The sequence below is a fragment of the Mycothermus thermophilus genome (genome assembly GCF_041956435.1).
Source record: "Mycothermus thermophilus strain CBS 625.91 unplaced genomic scaffold VTJ04scaffold_2, whole genome shotgun sequence".
Taxonomy (NCBI): Eukaryota; Fungi; Ascomycota; class Sordariomycetes; order Sordariales; family Chaetomiaceae; genus Mycothermus; species Mycothermus thermophilus.
Genome location: NW_027191428.1, coordinates 4,769,396 through 4,784,512, shown reverse-complemented (window position 1 = coordinate 4,784,512; position 15,117 = coordinate 4,769,396). Strand labels below are relative to the sequence as shown.

Here is a 15,117-nt window from a genome sequence, read left to right as displayed (position 1 = left end):
CAGCAGCCACCAACTCAGCTAGTTGAGTTATTCATACACACCGTGAGAACAAATTGTCCTAGCAAGACGCAAATATGTCTAGGGGATGTTGATGCAACATGACGCCAGTGCTCAGTTTAGAGTACAACAACGTGAATTCAGATGATAGCTTGTAGATGTTGCTCAAGGCAGTTTGTCTGCTCGGAAGAGCGATTAGGAGGCTGTTTGACATGTCATACAATCCAAACTCGTCGCAAGCCATGGACATCAAACAACAGGGATGTTTGGATTACAAAGGCGGGGGCATCAAACAGTGCTTGACAAAAAGAAAAGTTGGGACAAATGAGGCGGGAGTGGGAAAAGCTGGGGGAACAATTGAAGACAACGGGTTAGTCTTAGCTGACCGGTTGGACAGTTGGATGCCTTGGGGAATGTCGTTCAAACAAGCTGGGTTGAGTTCCTGTTAGCCGTATATAATACTAGAAGGCAGGTAGGCTTAGGGATATCCCATTATGTGCGGAGCATAAGGTAGAGGAAGCCAAGTTAATAGGTACAATGTTCAATTTGACGTCCTAGCATCTTCCAGATTAGCTTGATGCTGTTGGAGACTGGACCCTCGCCTGTTTCCAGATGATCATTGTCTCACTTAAACTGAGATCTGACTCGTAAATCTTTTCACAACGCAGTCAAACAGGCTTGGCTGTAGGGAACACGGTTATTCCTTGATCCATTGACTTTCAGGAGCTAGCTCGCATCTTCTTCTCTCTTCTCAGTTTCTGGGTGATGAAAGCACTGGGAGCAAGCCACAAACGGAGCTAGGCAAACGAAGTCGCTGGAGAAAACCCTGCACCATAGATTCCACGAGACTGTTCCCATGTCCTGGGGTGTTCTCTCCACTGCTCATCCCCATCACTCCCCAACTACTCAATAATTACAGTCTTTGCTAATATTTCTTTCTGCAACTGGTACTACTCTCTCTACCATCCCGTATCCTGTTAATCTGGTCTTTCAGGCATATTGGGACAGGAGAGCAACCATGGATTCCTCGCCGATTAAGAAAAACGACACAGCCACAGCCACGCCATCGCCGTCCAAACGCAAGATCGAAGACACCGCCATTGATGCTTCGAGAGACAACGTCGAGGGTGATAACCTTGAATCACCGGCGAAGAAACCAAAGAAAAATCCTGTCGCCACGCCCACGATACCACGGTCTGTCGGTCCCTCGGTCCCAGGCGACGAAGAAAGGGATGACGACAAAAGCCAATCTCACCAGGAAGACAGAGACGATGACGAGGACGGCTATGACGGCCAGGGCGACTACGACAACGAGGGCGATCATCAGGACGAGGGTGATGATGGCGATGAAGCCGCCGATTACGATGAGACCGATTATCACGACGAGTACGACGTGGAGCCCTACATCCCTGAACTTGGTGAGGGAGACTTGGGCCCTCTCGGCGGCGTATACAAGGTTCGAGTCCAAGCTCCATGGCGAGAGAATACCTGGACAAGCCTGATCCTTCCTGAAGCCAACGTCGGTTTGTGGGGAGATTTTACGATTGGTCCACTGTCCGGGATGCTTTGGATTCCGACAGGCCCGATCTATGCTTCACAACAAAAGATACAATTTGAGATTCGGGCGAGGGATAAAGACGGGCTTCTGCGGGCAAGTTCTCTCAACTCTATCAACCACATCAAGTTTCTTCATGATCATCAAATCGCGGGTGAAATACGCTATAAGGGTACGGAGTGGCTCGAGTTTTATGGTTTCAAAAGTACATGGCCGATCCACCAAGGACCGCGTTGGAAGGTCAGCGCAGAAGAAATGCAACGGAAGTGGGAGGAGTTGGGAGACGCGTCCACATCAAGAGGCCGTACATAGGTCCCCAGATGGGAACAACCGAACTGTAAATTGCCGGTGTTGTGTCAGTAATAGAGCTAATTTGGATGCCCCTATTGGTTATGATGAGCGAGACCCTGCATCTTGCGCCGTGCCACGACAATATCGCAGCAATGTTATTGACCAACTTAATACTTATAAACCAACATCCACCTCAGGAGCCATGAGTCCGCAATTGCTCATTACCTTCTCTCTAACGATGTCATCTTTTGAACCTGTAGATTGTTCTGGGGCTGGAGGTTGTATTGTTGCTCAGCGTATAGGGTGTTGCGAATCTGGCGCAAAAGCCGTGTCTTGAACCCGGATCTCGGGAATGCCGTTGTGATCGCGCAGGTGGAAGTCGTTCATTTCAAGGCTATTATCATCATTGGGCATTGCAGCCGAGGCGATGATCAAGTTGTCCTCATTGAGATGTTGAGGAGCGTTATTTATGAGACGTGGGTTGTCCAAAGGAAGAAAAGCAACATCATGGTTTCCCTGCGGTATATATAGTGATCCCAGGATCGCTATCAAGGCATTTACGAAGCTTGACCACTGCGACGTGTTGGTGAATGGCTCGGATTGCCACCTCATCGGCTCGCTCCAGAAGTTTACTTCGCCAATGATCAGAACGACGAGAGCAAGTAGGGCGGCACCGAACTAGGAGAGGTCAGCGATGCCATGATACCCCGACTATCTCATTATTAATATTGATGAAGAGGAGACGAGGCCTCGGGGAGACGAAAATGTGACGTACAAAACTGTTGTCATCCAGACATGGTTCATACCCATAGCACATCGAAAATATGGCTAAGAGACTTAGGCCCATGCAGAAGAACGCAAGAAAAGTCGCAGCACCAAAAGGAAAGACGGTTGGTGAGAGGATAACCGAGACGTCTTCGGCCAGACCTCGTCGTATAAAAGACAACGGCCCATCCTCAACAGAGCAGATAAAACCATATGTGGCATTGCCATAGGGAAGCTGTGTCCCCTTCACGATTGATGGGGTAAAGCTATCATCTGAGCATCTTATGGCCTTGGGGCCGCCAAACCCAATAACTATTGTCATCATGCCTACAATCATCTGGTTATTAGTACCTTTCCTCCACGAGCGTATAATTGACCTCGAGTTGAACAGACGAAAAGAGGCTTACTCGTGTATATCAGCAAATACCAATAGAGCAAGAAGCACTTTAGAACAAGATGGGCCGTGGTTGCAAACTCCCTAGTTTGAGAGAGCTTGAAATGTCTTATGGTGAGTAAACCAACTAGGACGCCGATACTGCAGAATTGGAAAGCACCATAGATATCAAGATCAATATCAACAGAGTCTGGTATTATGATGCAGGGACGTAAGCCTATGATATCTTGTTGAAGAAAGGGTAGTGGATGACCTTACACTTTCTGCCCCCTGATTGCACCCACCCAATCATGACGAAAAGGATAGCGATAGCGTGAACAGCTGCAACGGCCGACATCACGAGAGTCGCTGTGAGACAAGCATTTCGTAGCCAAGTCTGGTTGCGAACAAATATGGATATTCCCACAAGAACGTAGTACCTAGCCCATGATTGATTAACTTCGTCCGACAATGGTGAATCTCATGAGGGCTACTCACAGGAACGAGCTCCAGGTCCATACTGGCCAGAGACAGGGAGAGCACAAATGACTTTGATAGCATCTGAAGAATCCAAGCTTTGGATCGCTTCATCGGTAAAATTTGTCGAGAGCGGCATGGCGAATGATGATTGTTCGTGTCTCAGTGACCGACGGGGGTGGGGGTGTGTCCGAGATGGAAACGGCGGAAGGGGTGATAGCGGCAATAGCCTCTTGAAAGCGAGCGAAGGCCACAAAACGGGCGAGAGGCATCAACAGGAGATGACTTTGTCGCTACTTTGGACTCGGGACTTGGGATCATGGGCTAACGACAACCGGAGTTGACTCTGGGCAAACCCGACGCTCCTATACCGCCACCGCCAAGCCGTGGATGAGGCTGAGTCTCGTGGCTCAGGACACATTGCGGTCGAGCATGCCTGCTTCGGTCATCTGGAATTTCCTTCAGTCTTGAGAGCCGGGATCAAGTCGCGGACCGCGGCTATTGTCCCCTCTCAGAAGCGTCTCGCTCCATCAGATAACTTTGTTCTTGATAGAATCACATTCCGGACCTCAAACTTCAGAAAGGAGGAACCCCTGGAAGCGTGCGGGGTGCAATATCATGTTGCCCATCCTCCTCCTGCGCAGCCTCATGATCCATCCACCACCACCCTCAAACTCCAAGCCCAACGCTCAGGTCATTAACAACATTTCCAGCGTTCTGGTACCACCTGCAAATCTTCAATATAGCTGAGGGCTTCATTGACATCTGGCAAGACTCGTTGAATCAGAGGCTCTGGCTCTTCATGCGAACGACCATTGCAGCCAATGGAGCCATCGGATTTGATGAAGTGGTACGGATTGTGTTTGATGACTAGCCGGTGAAGGTTCGGGGCAAAGGGCCGTAGTCTACTGAGCTCGGCCTTGGCCGCGTCGATATCGAAAGGGACTGAAGCAGCGAAGCGGTATTCGATGTTTTGAATCAAGAGAGCATTGGATCCGATCTTCTCAAGCCTGAAGACAAAACCAACCGTGTTGCAAATGGTTAACAGCCAACTTGTTCGATTTCTGGCCTTCCATCCAACACTTGATCCGTAAAGGCTCTGGTTCCTCGACGGAAGACAAAGGTCCTAGCAGCGGCGACTTACCAACGAAACATTCCGCTCACTTGAGGCACATCCTCCACCCGTTCATGGTACGAATCACGATAGCTGGTTGCATAAAAGCAAAAGGTGTTGTGCCCATAGAATCGATACGCCGCCTCGGCTGCCACCTGTCTGTTCACCCGAAGCAAGGACAGATTACAACTGTAGCCCCGCATATTGAGCCAGCGCCTCCTTTTACCACGATGTCAGGCGTACGGCACTTTCAGATCAGACGGACTTTGAGGCGGAGCAGGACTTACAAGTGATGGCTGGGATGTGGAAACACCATCTCGGGTTGCAGCAACAGAAGATCATAGATCTGGATACGGATTTCCGCTGGGAGGGCGAGAAAATACTTGAACTCGCTCAATCCACCGGCATTTGCTTGCTTTCGTCGAGCAGCTGGCCTCGAATTTTGGTTTCCCATTGGAACTGCGAGGTGAATGACAGAAGCGAGTTGGGTGTAGGTCTGACGAGGAAGGTTTAGGCTGAGCTGAGCCAGCCAAGCCAAGGCTTCTGATGTGGGAGGCCGGTCATGCGGGATCTCGTGCACCATTCCAGCACTGCCTGCGCTGCCCCGCAGACACACGAGTTTTGACATTCATCCATGGCGCAAATGCCCACTCCTAAAATTCCCCTCCAGGATTTCCCCTAGACTTTCATGTTTCCCCGGCCTTTAGTAAATTACTTCATCCGGTCTGAGCTGGTCAGTAGGGATCAGCTTGATGATATTATCGTCAAGAGCTCCGTTCATCCTCTCAAGGAGAGGGTCAACCAAGCTTTCAGCCTGCTCCTCAAAATCTGCCTCAAAAGGTGTTCCGGGGAGGAGCGATGTGGAATAGCCAAGCCCGCCGTCTATCTTCCCATACTCAGGATTGTATCGGATGCCAAGTTGGCAAAGGTTTGGCACAAGAAGGCGCAGTCTGGTGAGCTCGACTTGAAGTGCGTCTACTTCGAAGAATGTCGTTGGAGCAACGCAGTATTCTATAGTTCGGATGAAGAGCGCATTGCCACCGATCTCGTGGAGCCTGCGAAGAAAAGAACCGTGTTGGTTATTAGTTACCTCACCACCATGACGACCTCCCTGAAAGCCTACGAGGTTCTCTCCCGCTCCTTACCAGATCAACATAGTGCTCCTAGCCGCGATCACATCGTCGGGGAGGGCCATCATATCATGAACATATAGCCGGACTGAAAAGAAGGCGAATGTGTTGATCGCGTAGAAGCGAGCAGCCGCCTCGGCGGCTATTTGTCTGTTTGCTCGGAGCAAGGCCAAGAAGTTATGTGGAATGGGAAGAATGCGCAGGTGGGTTGGCGGGAAAGAGCTTCTGTGTTGTGAGCATCAGTGGCTTAGAGGTGAATCTCAGGGAGGGGAAACAATCATACCAATAACCCCGAGGCGCCGGCCACACCTGGCTAGCATGTCGCAACGCTAAGTCGTAGATCTTGTTACGGATCTCACCAGGCAAGGCTAGGAACTGGAACCCACCATCTATAAAGGAAGATCCCAGCGTTGTGACGTGCCTTTCCATATTGTGGGTAGGAAGGTTGTGTTACTGGAGGAAAACGGAAAGGCAGAGATCACCAGACGATTTAAATCATTTGTCCGGCATTGATGCCCCGCATAATTCTGCCTTGTCACACCAGTGCCGCGTCAAGGCCAAAATCCACGTATTCATACCCAACCTCGAGTCCAGATGTCACCTGCCTCTGAGTCATCACGCAAGGCTTGAACGGAACGCCGATATCGCAGAAGGTAATCCTCGCAAATATTGACATTGGCAACCACACATTCCTGACCCACGACAGCGTAATTGAGACTGGTAATACTAAGTCCTTTATTCCGTCTTGTATGCGGTCTGATTCTTCATTAAACTCCTGCTTGTGCTCAATGGGAAGCTGCCGGCCTGTTGATCACTCTCACCACCGCCCCCGCCATATTTACAATACCAAGCTGTACATCAACACCTGGAAACACAGATTGAACTCCAGAAAGGAGTTGGCCGACTGCCTTACCAACCTCATTCTCCTCCTCATTTTCACACGGAGTCAAACCCCACTCTGCGATGTAGTATGGGTCAAATCGGATCAACAGTCTGCGGAGGTTGGGGACGAGCGGACATATCCGAGCAAGTTCTATTTTGCCTGTCTCGAGCTCGATATCCTCTGGGTAAGGGGTGAAGCAGTACTCTGAGATTATGTCAGCCATCATTATGTCACTGTGTCGTTGGGTGACTTTAAGGAAGACATTGTTAATGTCGCCGAACGAGGCTTCTTACCGAGGCTTTGGACAAACATGGCATTATCACCAATTTGCCGGATCCTGTCAGCTGTCAGACAAGTGGCCTTGACCCTAATATGCTATGCACATTACCAACCATCTTAGTAATGGACTGGCATCAGTTGTTGTCTCCGAGGGATCTTCAGACGCTCCCCAGGTGAGGACTTCCGAGCCAAAGCCGAAGGTGTTCAGGCCATAAAAGCATGGAGTTGACTCGGCCGAGATCTGTTTGCTCACCCGAAGCAATCCAGTGTGGCAACAAGAAACATTTTTTGTATTTGAGAAGGGTCTAAAAGCCCGTCGTGTTAGTTATTCAGCCATTGAAAGAGAAACAAGAAGCCTTTGTCCCAAGGAGTGAATTGACCTCGCGCTTTAGAACTCTCAGACTAACCGATACTTGATGTCTTCAGGGTAGACCACAGACGTGTGCCGGAGGACGAGATCGTAAATCTTGATCCGGATTTCAGCTGGTAAGTGGAGGAAGTATTTGAATTTGTGATCAACGGCAGACTTGGGGCCAAACATGTTGACATTGTTTTTTATTCATAAATCACCAAGTTCTTGACCCCATCAGCGGAGCTACAACGGCGAACACCAGGCGCTCACCGCAAAACTGGTGGAAGAAACTTCGAGCACTTGACCCCGCGCTCGGTTAAGCCAAATTAATGCCAAGGACCTAGACAGACACTTTGCGTCCAGTCGCTTGGGTACAGCGGAGCATGGGAAGGCTGTTAGGTAGGAGGTAAATTGCCAAAATCTGTTGGGTACCTGAGTTGATAATATTGTAACTGGGTCATCATCATATGACAATGGCAGATAAAGAAGCATACAAACACAACAGACTTCAAGAATTTAAGCTTTGTAATGAAACCCCCCATCACGAGGACCTTTCCTCGTCCCAACCCCCCGTGTTACAACTCCCAGGCATCCGAGTCATCCGGCTCTGGTACTGGGCGATATGGAAATGATGCGCTCGAAGTCCCTTCATCCCAAAGAATCTTTTCGTACACCTCAAAAGGCTTCCTGTGAGTTATTAGCGCGGCTGGGATGATAGACAAATCACAACAAGGTATCGTACGTCTCCCAATCCGGGTCGATGAAGAAGTATGCTTCAATTTTCTTGGGAGTTGCGTCAACAACCTCCTGGAGGGCTTTTCTCAACTGTCTCCTTTCTTCGTCGGTGATGATATCCCCAGGCAAGAAGTCATGTGGCTTGTAGAAGACTCGGAGTTGCTGAAGGTTTGGAAGGAGTTGCAGGATTCTTGCAAGCTCGATGGGAGGTATGAAACGGTCGCTGGGTTGGAAGAAGACCATTCGGTACTCTGGAATCTCGTCAAAACATCAGATGGCAGATGTTGGGGAAACAGAGGAGCACCGCAGTCCAGATCGCCTGCTGACAACAAGCTCTAGGACAAATATGTGTCTCACCAATGCATTGGATAGAACTTGCGTTGCGCCCGATGATTTCAAGCCTATTATGTCAACAAACCGAGGAGGTTAACCCGGACTGTCCTCTTTTTGGAGATATCCGTGGTGCTTGAAGGAGGGACTGAGGCCACCTGTTCGTTATCGCCCTGAACATGCTCAGTACTTACCATTTGACAGACTTGCTCTCATCCACCACGCGAGGAGCGTCACTCTGAGTGGGAGCCTGCAGACCGACATTGACATTACAGAATGGGGAGAAAGAGTGAAATCTCTTTCCCCAAAGCTGAAAGACATGGATGCTGAAAAAGTGATGGAGAGCTTCAGTGCCGATCTTCTTGTTGACTATCGGCAATCCAGATATTGGGGGCCAGATGCAATCCCTATTCGTTTGATTAACAAGTCTTCCCTACTTGAGCGCTGTTGCCCTGTATATTATAGCCGACCGTACTCTGGATCGATGCAGGGGGAGTGGTACCGCATCACCAGATCATAGATTTTGATCCGGATCTCAGCCGGGAGATCGAGGAGGGATTTGCCATTGGAGCCGGCGACCACTTCTGAGCCCATCTCTCAGACCTAGCTCCCGGGTGTTTGGGGACACGGAAAATACGGAGTGGTCAAGTTATCGTCGATCCGATAATGGGTGGACATGCGGACTTGGGTAAACAGGAGCATGAGGTGGTCTGTCAGATTTACCTGCAATGGTTCATCCTCCCACCACAAGCTTTAACCGTCAGCATCTCCTTCGATAAAGCCTTGGCGCCAAGGCTCATGAGGTCCAGAGGGATCACCTGTGACACGAGAGAGGCGCTATATAAGGTGCACTGACTATGGCATTACAAACGGATTCGTTATTGCTGTCTCATCACCACTCTTTTGGTTGTCAATTACCCATGGATGAGTTTGTCTGGAATGTGAATGAGCTCGACACGAATGTGCTCCATGTCCCCAAACACTGCCTTCAGGGCCTGTTCCATGCCCTTGACTACCAGAGAACCGTCCATCCAGTTTCTCTTATCGTCTACCCAGCTTCTCTCGTCATCCATCCTAAGCATACCGTTTGCATTGTACCGTTTATGATCTCGATTGCGATTCAGCCGAATAATAAGACGCTGGAGGTTGGGGAGGACGTCACGAAGCTGGCAAAGAAGGCGCAGAGTCTCGCGCAGATGAAACACCCGTTTGATGCCAACCTCATACTCTTCATAATCAGGTTATTAGCAAACCACTTTGACTAGCAGCTGAAACATTTCAACCTTGGCCGGGGACTATATCTGTCTTCTTACCGATGCGCCGGACAAAGGTCGTGTTGTTCCCAATCATTCGGCACCTGCTTGGCCCAGTCAAATGTTATCACTTGTTCTTCGTAACTCCACTGCGACTAAATAATGTGATAAAACCGATATAATAGACAAGAAGCTAAATGCTGCCACAGTGAGCTGCGCGGCGCCAGTCACGTACCAGAACATCATGACAGTTGACTTTGGCTGTAATACCGGATGGTATAGCCACTCAGTCGTTTCCCGCCTGAATGATACCCTGCGACGCCGTGGCACTTGTGGCTCCGGCTCTGGCTCTGGCTCAGAATCTGTGTCTTCAAGCTCGGACGACCGGAGCGGCATCGGCCATGTAATCGACCGCAAGTGAAATGTGTTGATGGCTTAGAGCCGTGGGGTGGCTTCCGCGGCGATCTGTCGGTTCACGCGGAGCACGCTGCCGTTAATACTGCGCTTCCAAGGCAGTTCAGGGAGTCTATAGCCAATGGAAAGACATCCAAAGTCAGAAATATTACCTTGTCACTGATACTCGAACTCCGATTCGGGTTGGGGAACGCGGGGAAGGAGAGGGTGTGTTCTTACACAGGCTGATCGAGATAGACACCGTTCGGTTCAAACAATGCGAAGTCGTAAATCTTGTTACGAAGCTCGCCCGGGAGATCCAGGAAGTACTTGAACTGGCGCCGGCGGCAAGGACTCGCGGGCTCAGCTTTGCGGACCTCCATGTCGCCAAGTTCGCCGTTGGCCCCGAACTCTGCGGTTTGCAGAATACAATGGAGAAAGTCGGGGGACATTCCCTCCACTTGATTCGGCGAGACTGGCCTGAGGATTCAAAAACGGAAGTCCCAATTTCATCAGGCAAAAATGGAAAGCGTGCCTGCCTGAGACCGTGGGTGTCTGGTAAAAAAGCACTTGACTGCTTTTTTATGTGCAGAAAGAAATGGCCCAAGGGTAACGAGGAAGGCAGCCACCTGGGAGTCCGGACTGGAACCTTACAGGCAACCATTTGGCTGTCTTCATGGACAACCAACCGATGTTGTGTAAGTGCCTGCCTCCCGAGCTATGGGGTTATTACGGTCAGTAAGAAGCTGGAACGAGAAACCGGTTGCACTGCTTTCCTTACGGTAACAAAACTCCTGTTATGTCCCTCCGAACTCTTTCTCTCCCAGGTACCCCGTACATCTTCATATCCCAAGCCATGAACCTTGGGTGACGATGATGATGGTGAGTTATTCCGACAAACCCCGGCGTATGCTCTGAGGGAATGGCGACACCATTGCGTTTATTAGTTTCATTTTCTGAGGTGCAACAGATTCGGCATAACCGGGTTGAAGAGAGTTGGAGATTCCAACTTGAAGATTTTGTAGTGGCTATCCCCAGTTCACGGACCTCACGTCCACGACTGAGAACGATCATAAAGGCCACCATGAGAAACGCTGATCTCGCATCTGTACGACGTATTTAGAACAACCAATGCCTTGATTCTTTGTCGAGATCGGCAATTTGGAAGTCTTTGGCTGGACCTGACGTCATGATCAACAAGGGAGATCCCGCGTCCAGTGCGTCACCATCTTAGCGAGACAAGGCCAAAACAACTTGAAAATGTCAATATAGAAAGCATGCCCTCTCTCAGGCGTGCACCGTTATGGGCGTTCTTAAACCGTTGTCAATCCCACACACAGCAAATCTGTCAGGTCGACTTTCGTATCGTAATTTCTTCTTTAGCAGCATTTCCAGACAGCCGTTTTCTCATACAATACGCAAGATGTCAGACACTTACTTCAGCAAGACGGGATCTATGAAGCCTGTCCCGCAAGAGGCTCAGGCTCAAGATCTTCCAGGGTTAGATTTCCCCCCATGACTATACCTATCCAGGACTGATATTGACAAATGGTTGACAGGCTTGAGAAGAACATGGTCCCTCCAAGCGAGACAACCAGACTTGAAGGCGCTGGAAAGCCCTACGAGTATCTCGCCGCCGGGAAGCTGAAGGGATGCAAAGCCCTCATCACGGGCGGGGAGTAAGCTTCAGTTTCTCACGCAATGCCAACAACCCACTGACAAACTGTTTGCAGCTCTGGCATCGGCCGAGCTGTGGCGGTCATCTTCGCGCGCGAGGGCGCCGACGTTAGCATCGCCTACCTGCCCTCCGAGCAGCCCGACGCAGAGGACACGAAGCGGATGGTGGAGAAAGAGGGCCGTAGATGCGTCCTGATCCCTGGGGACCTCTGCGACTTCGAGCAGTGCAAGGCGACGGTCGAGAAGCATGCGCAGGAGTACGACGGAGTCTTGCACGTCCTGGTCAACAACGCCTCCAAGCAGTTCATGTGCAACGACCTGAGCGAGATTGACCTCAAGCAGGTGGAGAGCACCTTCAGAAGCAACATCTTGGGTATGTTTGCTGTGACGAAATATGCATTGAAGTACATGAAGCAGGGCGGATCGTACGTTAATCCCCTCCCGTTCCATCAGCATTTCTGATCCACAGTCACTAACGAGTGTTACCAGAATCATCAACACCACATCAACCGTTGCCTTCCGCGGAACCCCCTCCATGGTGGATTACGCGGCGACCAAGGGCGCCATCATGTCCTTCACACGGTCACTGGCGGCGCAGCTCATGCCCAAGGGCATCCGGGTCAACGCGGTCGCTCCTGGCCCCGTACACACACCGCTGCAGCCGGCGTCCCGCCCAGCTGAGCAGATGGAGAAGTTTGGCGAGCACAGTGGACTCGGGCGCATCGGCCAGCCCAGCGAAATCGCGCCGAGCTTTGTGTTCCTTGCCAGCAAGGACGCCGAGCTGTACTATGGACAGGTTTTGCATGCGTATCCGCTGGGGGATTAAAGACGCAAATCCTAGGGGCTTGAGGACCTTGCTGTGGCTTTGGAGTTTCTCTTTGTTGACACACATTTCAAAGTCGTGTTCATATGATATTCCTGGTGATGAGTGCTTGACACGTCCTAAAGAGAGTGGTAACATACTATCGCACATCAAGTGGCCCATGAGTGGCCGTCCAACATCTTATGTTTCAAAGCTGGAACCCTACGATACCTCCGGCTTTTCCCTGGATTGCCGAAGGGGCATGATGTGCACTTCAGAGATCTTCATCCTCCTCAAAATACATATCCTTCGACCCCATGATTGTGCTCCTCTGGTTGTATGGCTGTTTTGGCCTTCCGTGAGCGAGCCAAGTTGGGTACCATCCCAACATTCTCGAAGTCCTGCGCTCCCGCTTCCAGCATAAGTCCACGGACTAGGTCGAGTATGGGCTGACAAACTTGTGGGGGTAATCCAAGTTGTCGACAACATTGAGAACCCCAGGAATGGTATGGGGTGTAGCGGATCATGAGGGAGCGGAGGTTGGGGACGAATGGTTGGATTTGAGCGATGTTGCGCAATGAATCCTTCATCATTTTGAGGGAGGTTGAACCGAAATCGTATTCTACTCAAGCCGTTAAATATTTAGTCTTAGGTCAACAGGTAACGGAGGCTGGTCCATGAGGCGCCTGCACTGGGGAAATGTCGCTTACCGAGCGCCGTGATGTATGTAGCATTCTGGCCAATCTTTTTAAACCTGGGTTTTGGGGAGCGCAGGGAAGGTTAGTCCCAGTCTCATGTTTAACCAGGAAACCGGTATCAAAGCTCAAATATCTTAATACCATAGGAGCATGGGCTCCCAACGCCCGTCGACCATGGGATTATACCGCGATCCGCGCCCCGTGTCAGAAGGGCGCGGCATCCCAGCTAAGGCATTCGGGAAGGAAAATAATGATAGAGACGCCTCGTGGGAGAAGATAAACTTGTTCATCCCGTAAAACCGCGGTGTCGATTCAGCGGCAAGCTGCCTGCTGACTTGGAGCAAGCCGGGCGGGTGGTTTCGCCGCCAGGGACCCCGTCGCTTCCTGAGCGATGGTTATTAATACTTGATGATTCGCCTGGAAGAAGTCTTGATGTTCCCATCCGCAAACATGTAGTGACCTGATTACCTGACGAACGGCACAATGGGGCCTACTCCTTTAGGCTTCCGTAACGCAAAGTCATAGATCATACAGCGGATCTCAAACGGTAGGGCCAAGAAGTACTTGAACTGTGGTAGCGGTGGTGGTGGAGGTGGTGGACACCTGGCTTTCTGGCGCCTCTTGGGACATCGGCGTTTCTTGCGCGGGGGCATCGCGTTCAATGTTGATGAGTTTGATGAGCGAAACCTGAGCAGGGTTGACACCGAACGAGGCAATTTTGCCAGTTTATTGATAGCTCTGCCCGTTCCCCGACGTTTACTGCGTTGGAAGGTCCCGGTGCGAGCCTGTGTCACGGAGCATGCAAGTGGAATGTTGGGATTGGACGGACAGAGTGCCGTTCAACCTGTCCCGGAAGATGAAGTGTTCACCCAGTCAGCGTTGCTGCAGCTTGATCTTACTCAGCCTGCACCCTTCCCACTCCCATACACAGTGCTGGCGCCACAGTCGTGGGGCTACGGGACGCCCCAAGAGCCCACCAAACGGAGCCTGTTAATCTGACCACCAAATGTCTGTTTCGTAACTTCACGGATCTTCCCAAGAAGTGTTCAAATCTTCGAGATCGTAGATGAACTCACCCTCCTCGTCCACATCAAAGGTGGGGTGGTAACGGATTACAAGCTCTTGAAGATTTGGCGTAAGTTCGCCGAGGCGCGCCACATTGTCGTGGATAATACCATCAAACTGTTGACGGTCCCAAATGGAGATGTCGCAATCTGTCGTGGCGGTATGTTTGGTCAAAGTGGAAGAAACATTAGCGGCGCTGTGACGACAGTTCATGATGACCAGATGGGACGCACGAATAGCCAGGATGCTGGTGGCTTTTGGGTCAATTCTTTGGAGCCTGCGGGGGATTCTGCGATCAGCGTTCACACTCTCCGGAGTGACATTATTTCCATGAGGCAGGGAACTCAGGGCTTGAGCTGCTCTCTTCGCCGAAGTTGTTACTCCTGCCAACTTACCACTCAATCATGAGCATAGACGCGTCCTCAGTTACAGACAAGAATGTCCTTGTGAAACAGAAGGTGTTGATCGAATAAAATCGGGGAGTCGCTTCAGTGGAGACGAGCTTGCTGACGCGGAGAATGGAGAGGTTAACCGTGACCATGAGGTAATCCCGCTCATACTTGTCCAGCCTTAGACAATTGGGAGAACGGTAGCCGAGCTCATGTCCAAGTAATATTGAGATCCATACTAGCCCATGCGAATCAATTCGCTGAGGTAACTTGAGGGTCTCTGCGAAAAACTTACCCCTTCATTGTCGGTAATTATCAAACGACCGTCGACTCTCAACACATGGTCGTAAATTTGACTCTGATCTCCGGCGGAAGATCGAGAAATTGCTCGAACTTCGAGAGTATGGACAGGTGAGGTTCCATTTGGGCTTTCTCCTCCATTTTGAAGGTTGCACGGTGTTTGGGACGGATGCCAAAACAGGAAGAAATCGCGGAGCGTCTTGTAAGTGGGCAAGAGAAGTTGTAGTTTTGGGAACGAGAGGTCCAGGTCGGTCGCTCT

The 15,117-nt window shown here is 50.7% G+C and overlaps 9 protein-coding genes across 9 annotated transcripts; 2 read left to right on the top strand and 7 right to left on the bottom strand.

The window, feature by feature from the left end:
* Positions 1-1,015: 1,015 nt before the first annotated feature.
* VTJ04DRAFT_3943 (uncharacterized protein) lies at positions 1,016-2,145 on the top strand (the record flags this gene model as incomplete). Its single annotated transcript, XM_069361898.1, has 2 exons — positions 1,016-1,453; positions 2,104-2,145. 2 exons carry the CDS (start codon positions 1,016-1,018, stop codon positions 2,143-2,145), a joined length of 480 nt encoding a protein of 159 aa, XP_069222463.1.
* A 1,193-nt stretch (positions 2,146-3,338) lies between these two features.
* Positions 3,339-3,597, bottom strand: VTJ04DRAFT_3942 (uncharacterized protein; the record flags this gene model as incomplete). The annotated part of the gene is made up of 2 exons (XM_069361897.1): positions 3,339-3,421; positions 3,480-3,597. 2 exons carry the CDS (start codon positions 3,595-3,597, stop codon positions 3,339-3,341), a joined length of 201 nt encoding a protein of 66 aa, XP_069222462.1.
* A 558-nt stretch (positions 3,598-4,155) lies between these two features.
* VTJ04DRAFT_3941 (uncharacterized protein) lies at positions 4,156-5,200 on the bottom strand (the record flags this gene model as incomplete). The annotated part of the gene is made up of 3 exons (XM_069361896.1): positions 4,156-4,468; positions 4,603-4,791; positions 4,860-5,200. 3 exons carry the CDS (start codon positions 5,198-5,200, stop codon positions 4,156-4,158), a joined length of 843 nt encoding a protein of 280 aa, XP_069222461.1.
* A 75-nt stretch (positions 5,201-5,275) lies between these two features.
* Positions 5,276-7,405, bottom strand: VTJ04DRAFT_3940 (uncharacterized protein; the record flags this gene model as incomplete). The annotated part of the gene is made up of 7 exons (XM_069361895.1): positions 5,276-5,627; positions 5,718-5,924; positions 5,986-6,091; positions 6,616-6,789; positions 6,879-6,922; positions 6,978-7,169; positions 7,272-7,405. The coding sequence occupies 7 exons, from the start codon at positions 7,403-7,405 to the stop codon at positions 5,276-5,278; spliced, it is 1,209 nt and encodes a 402-aa protein (XP_069222460.1).
* Positions 7,406-7,791: 386 nt separating this feature from the next.
* On the bottom strand, positions 7,792-9,780 carry VTJ04DRAFT_3939 (uncharacterized protein; the record flags this gene model as incomplete). Its single annotated transcript, XM_069361893.1, has 8 exons — positions 7,792-7,903; positions 7,959-8,202; positions 8,309-8,352; positions 8,476-8,688; positions 8,757-8,865; positions 9,366-9,509; positions 9,595-9,638; positions 9,770-9,780. The coding sequence occupies 8 exons, from the start codon at positions 9,778-9,780 to the stop codon at positions 7,792-7,794; spliced, it is 921 nt and encodes a 306-aa protein (XP_069222459.1).
* A 189-nt stretch (positions 9,781-9,969) lies between these two features.
* On the bottom strand, positions 9,970-10,379 carry VTJ04DRAFT_3938 (uncharacterized protein; the record flags this gene model as incomplete). Its single annotated transcript, XM_069361892.1, has 2 exons — positions 9,970-10,060; positions 10,168-10,379. 2 exons carry the CDS (start codon positions 10,377-10,379, stop codon positions 9,970-9,972), a joined length of 303 nt encoding a protein of 100 aa, XP_069222458.1.
* Positions 10,380-11,350: 971 nt separating this feature from the next.
* VTJ04DRAFT_3937 (uncharacterized protein) lies at positions 11,351-12,430 on the top strand (the record flags this gene model as incomplete). The annotated part of the gene is made up of 4 exons (XM_069361891.1): positions 11,351-11,427; positions 11,487-11,606; positions 11,661-12,029; positions 12,094-12,430. 4 exons carry the CDS (start codon positions 11,351-11,353, stop codon positions 12,428-12,430), a joined length of 903 nt encoding a protein of 300 aa, XP_069222457.1.
* Positions 12,431-12,699: 269 nt separating this feature from the next.
* VTJ04DRAFT_3936 (uncharacterized protein) lies at positions 12,700-13,757 on the bottom strand (the record flags this gene model as incomplete). The annotated part of the gene is made up of 4 exons (XM_069361890.1): positions 12,700-13,028; positions 13,117-13,160; positions 13,246-13,488; positions 13,573-13,757. The coding sequence occupies 4 exons, from the start codon at positions 13,755-13,757 to the stop codon at positions 12,700-12,702; spliced, it is 801 nt and encodes a 266-aa protein (XP_069222456.1).
* Positions 13,758-14,127: 370 nt separating this feature from the next.
* On the bottom strand, positions 14,128-14,861 carry VTJ04DRAFT_3935 (uncharacterized protein; the record flags this gene model as incomplete). The annotated part of the gene is made up of 3 exons (XM_069361889.1): positions 14,128-14,446; positions 14,565-14,738; positions 14,854-14,861. The coding sequence occupies 3 exons, from the start codon at positions 14,859-14,861 to the stop codon at positions 14,128-14,130; spliced, it is 501 nt and encodes a 166-aa protein (XP_069222455.1).
* Between the last annotated feature and the right edge of the window lie 256 nt (positions 14,862-15,117).